A 17,530-nucleotide genomic window follows, 5' to 3' on the forward strand; every position below is an offset into this window, starting at 1 on the left:
GTCATGCAATTAATTGTCCAATGCTTTTGTATGAACAGTTCTGTAAGTCTTGTCATTGAACTTTTGGTCTTTCCTTCTTCCTTAGGTTCTTTGGTCTGGGAAGCCATATGGGTCATCTCGGAGTATTGTAAGGAAAATTGGTACCAATTTATCTCTGATCCAGTGTCCAAGAGTTCAGTTTCAGGTACTGTATTTTATATATTTCAGATTTTATATTAATATGTTCATTGGTAATATAAATAGGCAAGGCAGCTTTAAAAGTACTTTTTGAACCTCTCCTCCCATTGATGCCACTATCAATAAAATAAGAGGATAAAAACCACAGTAAAGTCTTTCTAATTTTAGTTCCTCTGTGAAGTGATTATTTAAGCTCTTTAAGACATTTATCCTTAAGAATACATATTTGAAGACTTAGAAGCATATAGTAAGCCAAGCAGTTAATTCCCAGGTGACCTTGAACATTGTCTTCTAGCACCAAATCAGGAACCACTCACCTCTTTGCTTGGATATAAAGGTTATATTTTTTTGATCTGGGCTTTTGTTCCTTACTGTTGTTTTAGTGTTAGACATGTATCACATAGCTTTGTTCTTGTTTTTCAGTAATTCTCTACAACAGTAATAAGACAAAACCTTTCAGTTCAACATTTAAGTATAATATAAAGTTCAGCAGATATTTATACCAATTTTAAATAATAGATTAGCATGTGAAATGTGGAAGATATATATTTAATTCATAATTCAGAAGTGCTCTTGTGAGCTTACTAGATATGATGTCTTACTTAAAAATTACTTCTCCTTGTAGAGACAGTTAACAGTCTGTTCCTCAGTAAGTGGTAGAAATTATCATTTGTTCAGATTGACTAGCAAGGTTGGTCATTATTGTGCCCACTAGCAGATTGACTGGCAAAACCTTTGTGCATCAGTCTAGACATTGACAAGTTGGAACTTCCAGAAGTAATTTTTATCAAATGATACAAAATGATAAATTTTAGCAAGTTAAAAAAAATTAAAATGGAGAAACCTATGGTAGTAATTCTGTCAAGCACAATATCTGAGAATTCAGTTCAGTTAGACACCAATTGTTGATTGCTTTATTTGCCAGTTTCCTTCAAATAACTATTGTGTTAACCAAGACTTACTTTCTTCTGATTGCACTATTCATTTAATTCTATTTATCAATCTGCTTAACCTAGTTGCAGGAGAACTTGATTCAGCATTTGTGTTCGCTGCCATCTATGGGGTCGCACAGAGTCGGACACAACTGAAGCGACTTAGCAGTAGCAGCAGCAGCTAGATGTGAATGAAAGCAATGAAGATAATCTAGCATTTTCTGGTAGCAGCCCAAATCTGCCTTGACAGTCAGTGGACTGAGGTACTAGGGCCAAGTTCATTTTCTTGGAAGGAGCCTCTTTCTCAATGTTATTAGTTACTTAGAAGGGTCTGAGCAGAAAAAGAATTTTAGGTTTAGTACAGGAGCTACATTTGAAAAGAGATTAACATAAGGAGAGAGGAATAAGGTATGAGAAATACTGGTGACCTACTTGAGAGTGTAGTAGAAAACAAGACATTTGTTTAAAGTGAGATTTTTGCTTCTAGGCAGCTTTGTAGCGCTGCTGCTTTTCAGATTCAAAGTCAATCTTAAAGTGTTTTATCTGCTAGTTAGATAATTTGTCTGGTATTTTTCCTCTGTATCCTCTGGTATTTTTGTTTTGTTTTTACTAAGTCTATCAGAAATTTTAAAAAATGGAGAATCTTTGAAAAATATAAGGGATGCAGTTCAGAGTAATAACATTGACAACATTTTTGCTATTCTTCTGGCTAAGTGGGGGTTTGATTGATATGGAATATGTTTGGACTGTCTAGGACTCCAACATGACTATAGGAAGTCTGAAACTGGGAAGCCACCATTAGACCCAAGGAGAGCAGACCCCATTATGGGGCCCTGTTTAGGAGACAAAAGTTGAAATAGATTAAACATGAGAATGAAGCATTCATGGGTCAATTCAGGAGGAGTAGTCAAAGCCAGTTCTTTGTTGTCCTGGGTGATTTCAGTGTCTTTGGAAACACAGTTTCATATTTTCTTTACTTCCTCTGCTCTTGTTGGCTTTCACTTCTATTCCTTCCCTTGTACCCACACTCACAGGCAGCACCTCAACCGTGTCACCCTCACAGCAGTTTTCACCTCTGAACTCTTAGGTCTCAGTATGTTCCTTCTAGATCATACCATCTCTTCACTGTTGTCAGATGACCCATTATCTGGACAAGTAAGACTCTCACATAAACGAGGGGCAAGCCAGGAATGTTACTTTGTGATGTGAGGGTTAGGATATCTAACTCTGAGTATCATAACTGGTACATAATTAGTGCACAGTAAAAGTATGCCAGTGGTGGGATTTTATCGTTATTGCCACCTTACAGCAGAATAGCAAATTAAACTTATTTGGCTCACTAAATGAACTCTGTGATTTTACAAATTTGATTTCTGTATATTTATAGGGTCACAGATCAGAACATAGATCAACATGTTTATTTACACCTGAATCCAGTTAATGGTCACAGGGAATATTGTGCTGGTAATAAAAATGAGATAATGAATGTAAAAAAGCATGTAAAAGCACTCAATATATTTTTGCTATATTGTTTGTTGGAATGGGGTTCAGAGGTTTTGGTTTACAGTGGTTCTCAATACTAGGTGCATATTTAAATCACCAGGAGCTTTAAAAAATAAGCATGCTTGGGCTCCACCCTCAAGGCTCCACCCCCACCCCCAACAAAAACACTTAACAGGGCTTATAAAGAATATAGATGTCATCCAAAGCTTACTAAATCTGAATTTCATATATTTGACTTTCATACATTTGTTTTTTAAAAACCTCTTCAGGAGCTTTTGCAGTGGGGTTGAGGACTTCATTTACAGGTTGTGTTTTCATACTTTGCTGAAGAAAGTTTAAAGCAGTAACATGCCTATCTGTTGGCAAATATGAAAGTAATCACTAAAGCACCTTTAGGGTCATTTTTATAAATTTAAAATTTTCTGAGTTTAACACATGGAATTTAAGTGTGGCTTATTGGGGGTAATAAATAAATACTACACTTAAAAAACCTAAGGCAACAAAAAAGTGATCTTGCATGCTCTCAGATAAAGGGATGGGTGGGAACTTGGCCCTGTGCTATAGGAGTTTGAATCCCTGCTCTGCAACCTGCAGACCTCTGGGTAATTTTACCTGGACTACCTCTTTTTTTTCCTGTGGAAACCCTGCCCCAGGCTAGTTTCTGGGATGGCTAAGAGTGATTGTTGGAATTGGTGGAGAAGGGAATGTTCTGTAACTAAACAAGTGTAAGATTCTCACTACAATTCTCACACTAAGTCTGGAAGGAAAACAACCACCTGCCACATGGCGTTTAGCAGATAAACGTGAGATCCATGTATTATGTTAGGTATTGTTGGTCAGTGATGAACCAAACAGTCATGATCTTCACCCTTACTGGGATATAGTTCAGGGGAGAGATATTAAACAAGGAAGTAAGCTGATAAATGTTCCAAGGAATATAATCAATCTGATTTCAGTATTGACTATCTGGTGATGTCCATGTATAGAGTCATCTCCTGTGTTGTTGGAAGAGGGTGTTCGTTATGACCATTGGATTCTCTTGGCAAAACTCTGTTAGCCTATGCCCTGTTTAATTTTGTATCTAAGGCCAAACTTTCCTGTTACTCCAGGTATCTCTTGATTTCCTACTTTTGCATTCCAATCTCCTGTGATGAAAAGGACATCTTTTTTTGGTGTTTGCTCTAGGAAGCTTTGTAGATCTTCATAGAATCATTCAACTTCAACTTCCTCGTCTTTATTGGTTGGGGCATAGACTTGGATTATTGTGATGTTGAATAGTTTGCCTTGGGAAATGAACCAAGATCATTCTGTCATTTTCAGATTGCACCCAAGTACTACATTTTGGACTCTTGTTGACTTTGAGGGCTATTCCATTGCCTCTAAGGGATTCTTGCCCACAGTAGTACATATAATGGTCATCTGTATTAAATTTGCTGATTTCTGTCCATTTTACCTTGATTCATGAACCTAACAGTCCAGGTTCCTATGCAATGTTGTTCTTTACAGCACTGGACTTTACTTTCAGCACCAGACACATCCACAACTGGGCATCATTCTGCTTTGGCTCAGCCTCTTCATTCTTTCTGGAACTATTTCTCTGTTCTTCCCCAGTAGCATATTGGACACCTGCCGACCTGGGGGGCTCATCTTTCAGTGTCCTATCTTTTGCCTTTTCATACTGTTGATGGGGTTCTCAAGGCAAGAATACTAAAGTGGTTTGCCATTCCCTTCTCCAGTGGACCACTTTTTATCAGGCCATGACTAGCAGGGACCTGCCCTTCAGCATTATCCATTACTTTCTGATAATCCGCAGTATGCTAGCATGAAATGTCATACTGTGTGCGATGTCCATTTCTTGATATTAATATTTTTGCTATAAGATGGCCGTTAAGGATAACCAAATCAAGATTACATGTGTTATGTGTATAAATTTGGTAGCCTGGCATAGTAATTTGGAGCCCAGCTCTGTAAATAACGTTTATGATATTTTATTCTTTCTCAGTAATTGACTTCTTAGAGACTTGTTTCTCCACTGGGGATACTGTTACTTACCTTCTTGGGTTATTTTGAGAGATACACATTTCTCTCGCTCTTGACTCTCAGGTCTTTTTTCCTTCTCCCTATTTTCCCTCACCTTCCTCCCTCCCCCATTCTAGGTGTGTCATGAATAGAAAGTGTTAATAAATGCTCAGTTGTTTTTTTTTTTAAGTGACCACATCATTCAGCAGTATTAGTGCCTACATTTCAGCTAGAGTATTTGTTGTTCTTTACACAGGCATGCCCTGTGACCTATTGGTGTCACTATATTAAAATGTAGAAATTCTGCTTTTAATATTTTAACTATGACAGGAATTGGTAGAAAAAGAGAAATAATTAAATCTACAAATAAAAAAGCTAGATGTTGTTATCAATATTTTACAGTATTGCTTTGAAGAATACATGTTTTGCATTTAGCTATAAACAACTGGTGGTAAAATAGACTGAGTATATTTACTGTTACACCGTTTTTGGCAAGAAACAGAGAATCCTGGTTCCTGGGACCAGTGTGTTTATTTTATGAAAAGTCCCATGAGGACATGCTGAGTTCTTCTAATATTTTAAGCATTTCAATACTTTATATTTTTCTTTTATGTATTTTATTTAATAAATCAGTTTCTTTAGTATAGTTTTACATTATCAGGATGTTTTAAATCACCTAAAGTTACTTTGGTAAAATTCTTGAAATATAATTGAATCTTGGATAATTTAAATTGTATCAAATGTTGATTTGAATTTCTTAAGATTAGTAAAAAATACAGTGCTACTAAATCTTGCTCTGAATGAAATGCTTTTCATACTTCCTGAAAAGACTTTGGATACTGATAACACTAATTTTAAATTGTATAATTCCCTTGATTTTGAAAAAGAACACTTTTCTATCTCTTCACTGTTGTTGTTTTGTTTTTCCCCCTACTAACAATAGCTGTGATAGGACAGGACCTTGCTGGAACCGTCAGTAAGTTGACCTTTACTTTTCAAACTTCCCATCAGTCATCCATGCATGTCAGTAGTGGCGTCTACATCACACTTGCTAGAAGTCCGTGCCCTCAGACCCGGTGCCTATGCAGACCTCACCTGCACTAGCACTTTACTGAGTGAATTGCCCTCGTCATTTCACGCTTATGCTACTGAATGCACATTTCAGCAACAGTGGAAGAGGCCTTTTAAAAAAAGATTAGTATTACTGTTTTTTCAGTTTTATTTTTTAGTATGAGTTTGGTTTCCCCAGGGACTTTGTTAGGCTTTTTTGGTGGCATAAATCACTGTTATAATCTAGATATGTAACTTAAATACTTAAACTGCTTTATTTTGTGGGGCAGGATGTCAACTAGAAATGATACAGATATTAATTCTGGAGTTGGTGCTTGACAGTGTCATTAACATTTTCATTTCATTGAGTACATGTTGTAGACATATTAATTCAGTGATTACATTTAATCAATGTTTAATAAGATTACAAACTAAGTCCATGGAATAATCTTTTTTTAAAAAGTTTGTGCAAAAAGCATCATTTCATGTTTAATATATGAAGTATTACAGATGTAAAATTGAGAAGTATTGTATAATCTTTACATTATAAAATGACAAGCTGTCACAAAACTTATATTTTTGAGTATTCTTAGAAAAGTATCATTTTGCTTCCTTTTATGAACAAAACTATCTGAGACGAAAACAGCAATTTTTTTAACCTTTATGGGGAGGGAAGAAGTCTTCAGGTCAAAACTCAATTTATCATAAATATACCTTTCTTCCTACCAACTAGTAACTGTATTAGAACAAAATTTATTTTCTAAACAAAGAATTACGTAACCAAACTGATCTTCATAAACTAGCACCTAAAGGTATTTAAAATTTTTAACCATATTAGTATTATGTGTGTGTATGGTATATTTTACAGTTGAGGAAGAAGTATTAATTCAGTGTAGCTTCCAAAAGCTTCATCTGCAATGATAGTAAGAAGGTTCAAACTAAGAATGGGTTACAGTAGAGACTTTCTGATAAACATGTAAATATGTAAATCTCTCTCTCTGGCTTTTTAAGCTTTTTACTTCAATTAAGTCTGCATATTCTTTTTTATTTAAACCCTATAGGAAGTATCATATTAATCTGATAACTATTTTTAAATTATTCATTGGCCTTTTGGCTTTGAGGCATTATTCCATAACAAAAATTAAATTTAATTCTTTTTCCAGTTTTTTCAAGGTAAATTAAAAAGTCTGCATTTTCTTTCTTTAAAGCCTATAGGAAATACTATGTTAATTTGATAACTATTCTAAAATTATTATTCATTGGCCTTCTGGCTTTGAGGCTATTCATATTACAAAACTTTAAGTTCTTTTTCCATGTTTTGAAGGTAAATTTCAGAACTTGCATGCTTTTTCTTTGTTATATTTATTTCAGAATATTCTGTTCCTTCATCTCTGTGTTTAAGGTTCGGTAGGGAAGTCTACTGCTATTTGTATTTTCAGTTCTTTAGTTAATACTTTTATTTAAAAATCAAGAGATTTAATGACATTTAAAAATGTATTTTCATTGTTATAACAGCAATATCAATTAAAAAATATTGCCAGATTTAGCACAAAGCAAGGTCGCTTGTTTATTCTTGTTGCTATACTTTTTACTACATCTCTTCAGAAAAGAATTGATTCTAAAAATTTTCTTAGTGTTTGAAGATGAACAGAGGTATTTGTTTTTTTAGTTTCATTTGACCTATAAAATAAAAATTGAATAAGTTAAATTCTAATTCAGAGATTGCATATATTATTAAACAACAGTATGACATAAATAAAGGTCCCTTTTGTGGAGACCTTCAGTGGAAATGTGAGAAACTGCCTGTGTGTTTGTAATGCTAGAGCTGAAGCTTTTCCTTTAGGTAATTAAATGTTTCATGCTACCATTTTGGTGCCAGATGAAGAATTTTCCATATTTGTAACTTACAGCTGACCAGCCCTACGACAGAATGGAGCTCTAGCCCCTCGGGAGAGGATGCAGTGGTGTCTTTTGCTGATGTGGGATGGGTAGCTGAAGAAGAAGGAGAGTGTTCAACAAGACAAAGGTTAGTTTGGGTGGCTAATAAGCCTGAGATGCAGTATTCATTATTTTAAGATGATACGTTTGCAGTATTTCCTTATTTTTAAACTTAAAACTTTTTTAAAACTTGTTTTAGTTGCAGCATACGGATCTTTTATTTGTGGTATTTGAACACTTATTTGCGGCATGTGGAGTCTATTCATAGTTCCCTCTTGTTGTTGTTCAGTCCCTAACTCATGTCCAGCTCTTTGTGACAGAGCACGCCAGGCTCCTCTGTCCTTCACTGTCTCCCAGAGTTTGCTCAGATTCATGTCCGCTGAGTCAGTGATGCTGTCTAACCATCTCATTCTCTGCTGCCCCCTTCTCCTTTTGCCTTTAATCTTTACCAGCATCAGGGTCTTTTCCAGTGAGTCCGCTCTTCGCATCAGGGCAAAGTATTGGAGCTTCAACCTCAGCACCAGTCTTCCCAATGAATATTCAGGGTTGATTTCCTTTAGGATTCACTGGTTTAATCTCCTTGATCTCCAAGGGACTCTGATGAGTCTTCTCCAGCACCACAGTTTGAAAGTATCAGTTCTTCAGTGCTCAGCCATCTTTATGGTCCAATTCTCGCATCCATACATGACTACTGGAAAAACCATAGCTTTGACTAAGACAGACCATTGTCCGCAAAGTGATGTCTCTGCTTTTTAGTGTGCTGTCTAGGTTTGTCATAACTGTCCTCCCAAGGAGCAAAAGTCTTCTAATTTCATGGCTGCAGTCACCATCCATAGTGATTTTGGAGCCCAAGAGGATAAAATCTATGACTTCTTCCACTTTTTCCCCTTTTATTTGCCATGAAGTGATAGAACTGGATCCCATGATCTTAGGTTTTTTAATGTTGAATTTCAAGCCAGCTTTTTCACTCTCCTCTTTCACCCTCAAGAGGTTCTTTAGTTCCTCTTTACTTTCTGCCATTAAGAGTGGTATTATCTGCATTCCTTGCCCAGCGATCAAACCCAGGTCCCCTACAGTGGAAGCACAGAGTCCCAGCCACTGGACCACCGGGGAAGTCCCTGCAGTATTTCCTTTTATTAGCCTAATATGATCTCTAGTAATTCAGTTCTCTTTTTGGTCCTTTTTTTTCGGGGGGTGGAGGGGGCGGTGGGTTGTCATCTTTTCTGTTCAAGGACTCAGCTAGTATTTGTAAAGTTCTTAGAGACATAAAACTGTTCTAGGTCCTTAAGAATTAGAGAATTCCTTGCCCTTCAGAAGTTTACATTCTAAAATGAAACCAGAGAGACCTTATCATAAATGTGTTTAGATAAGTAGAGTAAATATAATGGTCTTATTAGAGCAAAGGCATCACTGTGGATCATATTCGGAGAAGGCAATGGTACCCCGCTCCAGTACTCTTGCCTGGAAAATCCCGTGGGCGGAGGAGCCTGGTAGGCTGCAGTCCATGGGGTCACGAAGAGTCGGACACGACTGAGCGACTTCATTTTCACTTTTCACATTCATGCATTGGAGAAGGAAATGGCAACCCACTCCAGTGTTCTTGCCTGGAGAATCCCAGGGACGGGGGAGCCTGGTGGGCTGCCGTCTATGGGGTCGCACAGAGTCAGACACGCTGAAGTGACTTAGCAGGTAGCAGGTAGATCATATTAGAAGATTTGTATGTATAGTCAGGATGAGTTTTGATTCAAAGGAGATAGTGTAAGAGAAATGCTTTCATTGATTTCATAGAGCCTGAATCAATTATTGACTTCTGTTCAATCTAATAAACACTTATTCAACTCTTCATTCTTATTAGATATCAAGGATACAGAGATAAAGTAAGACACAGTCGTGGCTTTCCAGGAATACTTGGAAATATCTGCTAGAGGAGATTACAAAAAGAAATCAATAATGGCAATACTGGAAAGACTACTAAATAAATACAGTAGGCCACTGGGGATGGGAGGTTCAGGGGGACTTCTCAGGGAGGGGATGCCAGAGCTGAGTGCTGAGGTGCAATAGGAGCCATCCAACTGGGAAGGCTGTATTACAGGGAAAGGAAACATGAATAAAGGTACTCATCAGGAGCCCACGTGGCATGTTCAGGAAACTCCAAATGGCTCTGTGAGGCTAGAGAGTAGCAGAGAAGGGTAAGCTGTAGGAGATGAATATGGAAAGTAGGTTGAAGTTTAAAGGTCATACATATTAGGGTAAGAAATTTATACTTTTTCTTGAAAGCAGTGTGGAGGCTTGGAAGAAGTTGAAGCACCATTGTAATATTACCAAATTTGTATTTTAGTTAAAATTTCCTGTAAACAGTATAAACAGTGGAGGGGAGCCAGGCCAGGAAATAGGCTAAATAAGAGATGATAAGTTTGACTAAATAAGAAACTGACAGAACACATGAGAGAAAGGACCAAAAGGATGCTCAGAAGAATTTAAAAGACTCAAACTTTTTAGGTATTGGGGTTGAGAAAGGAAGAGTCTAGGAAAAGTCCTAGGTTTCTGAGTAGGATATTATGAGAATGGAGTAACAGTTAATAAGAATATAAGAAAACAGATTTCTTTTTGGTGGACAGGAATAGGAGGTAGTCCAGTGTGGACGACACTGTGCTTGAGTGTCCTGTGGGACACTTGCTCTGGAGGTTGTTGATATAGTTAGATATTGATAAGGACATGTGGATGGAATGGCTGATACCCAGAATACTCAAGGAGCATATATAAGACAAGAAATGCTTGGAAGTAAATAAGGGAAAAAGAAAGAGGGGACTTCCCTACCCCCTAGAGGCAGCTCAAAAGGCAGGAGGAAAACCAACAGAGAGTGTTGTCATGGAAGGAGAGGTAGGAGAGCTTCAGAGAAGTGGAGTAAGCTGCCATCAGTGTCAAATACTTAGAGGCGAGTAAACCAGAACACTAGCAGGTTTCCATTTTGTTTTGTAGTTGAAAGATGACTTTAGCAAGAGTAATTTTATTTGAATGATATTTGCTGAGTAAAATAAGGACCAAATAATCCAATAGCAAAGAAGGAATTTGATTTGAATGATAGGTAGGGGAGGGGCCACAACATTACATGAACAGACCAGGTTATTACAGGATTAGCAGGTAAAGAGGCTTTCTTTTTTAAGATGTTTGTTTTTTGACTAAACTTTTAATTTTGAGATAATTATAGATTCTTCTGGAGAAGGAAATGGCAACCGACTCCAGTATTCTTGCCTAGAGAATCCCATGGACAGAGGGGTCTGGTGGGCTGCTGTCCATAGGGTCGTACAGAGTTGGACACGACTGAAGCGACTTCGCATCCGTGCATGCATTGGAGAAGGAAATGGCAACCCACTCCGGTATTCTTGCCTGGAGAATCCCATGGACAGAAGAGCCTGGTGGGATGCTGTCTATGGGGTCGCACAGAGTCGGGCACGACTGAAGCAACTTAGCAGCAGCAGCAGCACAGATTCTTCACATGCAGTTATAAGAAGTACAGAAGCACAGACGTTATAAGGGTACAGAAGCATTCTCCATACCCGTTAATCTCCAGTGGTAACGTCCTACAAAACATGGTGCATTATCATAGCCAGGATACTGACACTGCTATAGTCAAGATGCAGAATATTTCTGTAATACAAGAATCCCTCATGTTGGCTCCCTGTTATAGCCACAGTCACTTCCCTCACATCTCCAACCCCTCCTTAATTAATGGCAACCATGTACCTATTTTCCATTTTCACAGTTTTGTCATGTCAAGATAATTGTATAAATCAAGTCATACAATATGCAGTCTTTTGGGACTGGCTTTTCTCACTAAGCATAATCTCTAGTGATGCATCCAGATTGCTGTGTGTAACAGCAGTTCTTTTTTTTTTTTTTTTTTAAGTGCTTAATAGCATTCCTTGGTATGGAGGGACCACAGTTTGTTTAACCATGCACTGGCTGATGGACATCTGGATTGATTCCAGTTCTTGGCTTCTCTAAGTAAAGTTAATATAAATGTACAGGATTTTGAACCAGCATGATTTTTCCTTTTTCTGGGATAAATGCCCGTGAGTGGAGTTGTTGCTTCATGTGAGTCACAAGGTGGTTGCGTGTTTATTTTTTTAAGAAACTGGCTGAATCATTACATTCTCACCAGCCAGTTTCTGTGCTTTCTCACCATTTGATGTTTTCACTTTTTTCCTTTTTTATTTTTTGCCATTCTAATAGGTGTATATTGTGCATCTCAGGATTTTAATTTATATTTCCTTAATGGCTAATGATAAACATTTTTCATGTGTTTGCTCTCTTCATATTCTTTTGAATAGAATGTCTCTTCATGTCTTTTTCCCAGTTTCTAATTGGGTTTTCTTTTGAGAGTTCTTTGTATATGCTAGATATGAGTCATTTTTCAGGTATGTGGTTTATAAACATTTTCTCCCAAATGTAGGGCAAGTAGCACAAGTAAAGTGGGACAGGTTAAAGCTTGTCTTTTCCTCTGTTAACAGTCTTTAACAGAGCAAAACTTTAAAATTTTAATTTGTTCCTTTTTCCTTTTATGGATCATACTTTTGGTGTCAGTATAAGAAATCTGTACCTAGTGTTAAGATCCTTCAGATTTTCTCCTGTTTTTTGTTTTTTCAAGCTTATAGTTTTATGTTTTACAGTTAAGTCTCTGATCCTTTGGTTTTGGTATCAGGATAATAACAAGCTTCAAAAAATGAAGCTTATCTATTTTCTGAAGAGATTGTGTAGAACTGGCATTAATTCTTTAAGCATTTAGAAGAGTTATTCTGTGAGCCATCTGGATCTGGAGATTTCTTTTTGGTGACATTGATTGATTGATTTTTTTCATGGAAAGGCATTTTAGATTGTGCACATAAGCGATATCTGTGATATATGTCTTTCTCTGACTGACTGAGTCTGATAATCTCCAGGTCCATCTGTGTTGCTGCAGATGGCATTATTTCATTCTTTCTGAGTAATATTCCATTTTATATATTTACCATATCTTCTTTATCCATTCATCTGTGGATGGACATTTAGGTTTTCCATGTCTTGGCTTATTGTAAACAGTGGTGCAGTGAACACTGGGTGGATGTATCCTTTCAAACCATGTTTTTCTCCAGATCAAAAGGGGGACTGCTGGATCATATGGTAGTTCCAGTTTTAGGTTTTAAGGAACCTCCATACTGTTCTCTATAGTGACTGTGCCAGTTTACATTCCCACCAACAGTGTAGGAGGGACCCCTTTTCTCCACACTTTCTCTAGCATTTTATGTTTTGTGTATTTTTTGATGAGGACCATTTTGACTGGTGTGAGGTCTTTATTGTAGTTTGATTTGCATTTCTCTAATAATTAGTGGTGTTGATCATCTTTCATATGCTCCTTGGCTATCTGTATGTCTTCTTTGGAGAAATGTCTTCTGTGCATTTTTAAATTTTTTAATATTGAGCTGTATGAGTTGTATGTAAATTTTGGTGACTAATCCCATGTTGGTTGCATCATTTGCAAATATTTTATACCGTTCTGTGGTTTGTTTTTCTCATTTTGTTTATGGTGTACTTTGTTGTGCAAATGCTTTTGAGTTTAATTTGTTTAGGTCCCATTTGTTTATTTTTGTTTTTATTTCCATTACTCTGGGAGACAAATTGAAAAAGATACTGCTGTGATTTATGTCAAAGGGTCTTCTGCCTATCTGGTCTTAAAGTTAGGTTTTTAATCCATTTTGAGTTTATTTCTGTGTGTATGATGTTAAAGAATGTTTGATTTCATTCTTCTACATGTGGCTGTCCGCTTTCCCAGCAGCATTTACTGAAGAGACTTGTCTTTCCTCCATTTTATAGTCTTGCCTCTTTTGACATCGATTAATTGGCCATAGGTGTAGTTAAGTTTTGGTGAGTTTTAAAATTATGAGTTCAAGTTCCTTAATAAAGTTATGTGACTATTTTATGAATTTCATATTGGAAGAGATATAGTAGATTGTATTTTTACCTCTGAGGTCTCTAGAAATCTGTCCCCTGTTTCATTCCTGATATTAGTAATTTATGTCTTCTCTTTTTAAAATATTTGTCCATGTATTAATCTTTTCAAAGAACAAGACTTCACTTTTATTGATTTTTCTTTTTTTTTCAATTTTACTGATTTCTGCTCCTATCTATTATTTTCTTCCTTCTGCTTGCTTTAAGTTTATTTTGCCTTTTTTCCCTAGGTTTTTTAGGTGAGAGTTGATATTATTGAAACTTTCTTTTTTCTAATTAAGCATTTAGTGCTGTAAACTTCTCAACACTGCTTTTATCTGCATCCCACAAGTTTTGGTATGTTGTAATTATATTGTAATCCAGTTCATTGTATTTTTTGATTTCCCTTGAGACAACCTCTTTTAACTGTTGAAGTTAGAAGTTTGTTGTTCAGTTTCCAACTGTTGGAAATTTTGCTATTTTTCAGTTACTGAGTTCTGGTTTGATTCTGTTGTGATCAGAGGACACAACTGTATTCAGTTGTCCCTTGAATAACACAGGTTTGGACTGTGGGGGGCTATTTGTGTACAGATATTTTCCATTGTAAGTAGTATAGTCCTGTACAATCCAAGGGTGGTTGTCTACAGAATCTGAGGCACTGTGTATGCGACTTTGGTGAGGGTTGGAGCCCCTAAATCCTGTGTTGTTCAAGGGTCATTTGTATTTTCATCCCTTTAAAAATTTGTTGAGATTTTTTTAATGGTCCAAGATATAGGTCATTTTGGTTTATGTTGCATGAGTAATAGAAAAGAATGTGTACTGTTGTTAATGGAATGTGCTATAAATGTCAAATAGATCCTGTTGGTTGATAGTGTTGCTAAATTCTTCTGTATGCTTCTTGATTCCCTGTTTATTCTAACAGTTATTGTGGAGGAGGTGTTGAAGTCTCTAACGGTATTTGTGGATTTCTCCTTTCTGTTCTATCAGCTTTTGGTTTCCATATTTTGGAATTTTATTGTTTGGTGCATACATATTTAGGATTGCTGTGTCTTTTATCTTCTTACTCTTATGTAATGTTACTCTCTGCCCCTGGTAATTTTCTTTGCTCTTAAGTCCATGTAATGAAATATAATTGTCACAACTGGCTTTTTTTGGTTGATGTTTGCATAATCTTTTTCTTTTGACTTTCATCCTGCCTATATAATTACCTTTGAAGTGAGTTTCTTATAGACTATTGTTGGGTCATATTTTTAAATTTATTCTGCCAATCTGTCTTTTAATTTTTGTATATAAACTATTTACATTTATGTAATTATTATTTTGGCGCAGTGGCAAAGAATCCACCTGCAATGCAGGAAACTCAAGAAACACAGGGTCAATCCCTGGGTGAGGAAGATACCATAGAGTGGGAAATGGCAACCTGCTCCAGAATTCTTGCCTGGAAAACTCCATGGACAAAGAAGCCGGGAGGGCTACAGTTCATGGGGTAGCATGACAGAGCGACTGAGCACACATAAAATTATTATGTTAGGTCTTATAATTTCTTAAAAAACTTCTCTGCAGACACATTGAATGACATAGGACAATATAATATAATATTTGAAATTAATAGTTTATTTTCTCAAGAGGAGAATTTAAATTATCATTGTGTTTTTCTTTCTGTCTGATGCAGAGTTCTTTTTTTATTGCTTTGTTTCTGTTTAGAGAATTTCTTTGAGCCATTCTTTTTGGATAGATTCTGCTTGCAATAAATTCTTTGAGTTTTTATTAATTTGAGAATTATTGATTGTCCCAGTCTTGAAGTATATGCTTTTGCTGGATATAAGGTTAGAATTTCATAGAATTTTCTTTTAGTACTTGAAAAATGTGCCATTTTCTTCAAGCCTCCATGGTTTCAGTTGAGAAAACCTCTGTCCTTCAAATAGGACCTCTTTCCTATTAGGGAAAAACTTTCTCTAGTTGCTTTACAATTTTCTTTTATTTATCTTGGTTTAAAAAGTTAACACAAATTAAATTAAAAAAAATTTTGTCTTACACTTTTGAGAATACTTTCTGACAAAGGCCTTAAACAATGTCTGAGGGCATGTTCATGAAACAACCTCCTCTAAAATGGACAGTTTTATTTAACTGATAAACTGATTTTTTTCAAGAGCTCCTAATAGCATTTGGGGAGCTGGCAAACCAAACTGTATCCTAATTTAAATAAAGCATGTAAGTTATCAAGACTGAGAAATAGTTCTAATTTATCTGTGTTTAGTGGTGGGGAAATACTATGTAAAGATATCCTTATTCTTTTTACTAAAGTTGCACAATTCAAATTCACGTATAAAATAGTGAGATGTGCCTTACTATAAGGCATGTCACCTCTCTTCCCCTTCTCCAGAAAAGGAATATTAGGTCATTTACAATTCTTTTGCCATTATTACTTTTAATGGGGCTTCCCTGGTAGCTCAGCTGGTAAAGAATCCGCCTGTAACGCAGGAGACCCTGGTTTTATTCCTGGGTCAGGAAGATCCACTGGAGAAGGGACAGGCTACCCACTCCAGTATTCTTGGGCTTCCCTGGTGTTTCAGTTAGTAAAGAATCCCCCTGCAATGTGGGAAACCTGGATTCGATCCCTGGGTTAGGAAGATCCCTTGAAAAAGGGAATGGTTACCCATTATAGTATTCTGGCTTGGAGAATTCCACGGACTCTACAGTCCATGGGGTCACAAAGAGTCAGACACAACTAAGAAACTTTCACTTTCAGTATATACTTTTTGCTGTGCTTTGTGTTCATTGCTTTGTGTGGTCTTTCTCTAGTTGTGGCCGTGGGGGCTACTCTTCATTGTGGTGCATGGGCTCCTCTCATCGCGGTGGTTTCTCTTGTTGCGGCTCTAGAGCACAGGCTCTGTAGCTGTGGTGTGTGGGCTGTAAACATGCAGGCGTCCGTAGCTGCAGCATACAGGCTCGGTAGTTGCGGCTCACGGGCTCGAGTGAGGGCTCAGTGGTTGTGGTGCACAGGCTTTAGTTGCCCTGCAGCATGTGGAGTCTTCCCAGACCAGGGATCAACCCTGTGTCCCCTGCGTTGGCAGGCAGATTCTTTCCCACTGCACCACCAGGGAAGTCCTGCCATTATTTTTTTGAGTACTTTTTCAGCCTTGCCTTTTTACTCCTCTCCTCTTAGGACAGATGACACAAATGTTAGATCTTCTGTTGTTGCAGGTCACTGAGACTGCTCCATGTTTTTTTCCTAGTTGGTTCATTTTTTGTTTTCCTGATTAGATAATTTCTATTGTTCTGTCTCTAAATTCACTGTCAATTCCCTCTGTCGTCGTCATTCTGCTTTTGATTCTATGCATTGTGGTTTTTAGCTTTAAAATTTTTATTTGCCCCCCCCCCCTTTTTTTGCTGAGACTTTTTTTTTTTTCCATTTGTTTCAAGAGTGGTGGTGAACGCTCACTGAAGCATTTTTATTGTAGCTGCTTTAAAATCAGTCAGATAGTTCTCACATCTCCTGTCATCTCAGAGTTGGCATCTGTCATTTGTCTTTTTTCATTCAATTTGTGTTCTTTCTGGTTATTGTCATGAGAAGTGATTTTATTGAAATCCAGGTATTTTGAGTATCTGAGACCTTGGATCATTTAAACTTTTTCTTTTACTAATAGCTTTCACTAATAGCAAGGGAAGCGTGGGTGCCACTTTGTTACTCCCAAGTGGGAGCAGAATCCAGGTTTCCCACTCAGCCTCCATTCACCCCGAGGGCAGTGGTCCTTATTTTCACCTGGCAAGCAGTGGGTGCTCCAGCTCTTCAGGAAGCCATCTGGAACACAATCCTTGCAGATGGGAGGATGCCTCATTACTGCTGGATGAGGTGTAATTCTGGGCTCCCCAAATTGTCTCCACTACCCTACAGGGCTTCCCAGGTGGCGCTCGCAGTGAAGAATCTGCCTGCCAGTGCAGGAGAC

General features: G+C 37.1%; 1 protein-coding gene across 1 annotated transcript in view; it reads left to right on the plus strand.

Moving 5' to 3' along the window:
- Positions 1-17,530, plus strand: part of MTFR1 (mitochondrial fission regulator 1) — a 60,143-nt gene that overhangs the window by 21,899 nt on the left and 20,714 nt on the right. Inside the window, exons 3-4 of the mRNA XM_027561083.1 lie at positions 86-184; positions 7,592-7,707. Coding sequence (XP_027416884.1) covers positions 86-184; positions 7,592-7,707 — 215 coding nt within the window. The remainder of the gene's footprint in view (positions 1-85; positions 185-7,591; positions 7,708-17,530) is intronic.

Source organism: Bos indicus x Bos taurus, chromosome 14, assembly GCF_003369695.1.
Source record: "Bos indicus x Bos taurus breed Angus x Brahman F1 hybrid chromosome 14, Bos_hybrid_MaternalHap_v2.0, whole genome shotgun sequence".
Taxonomy (NCBI): Eukaryota; Metazoa; Chordata; class Mammalia; order Artiodactyla; family Bovidae; genus Bos; species Bos indicus x Bos taurus.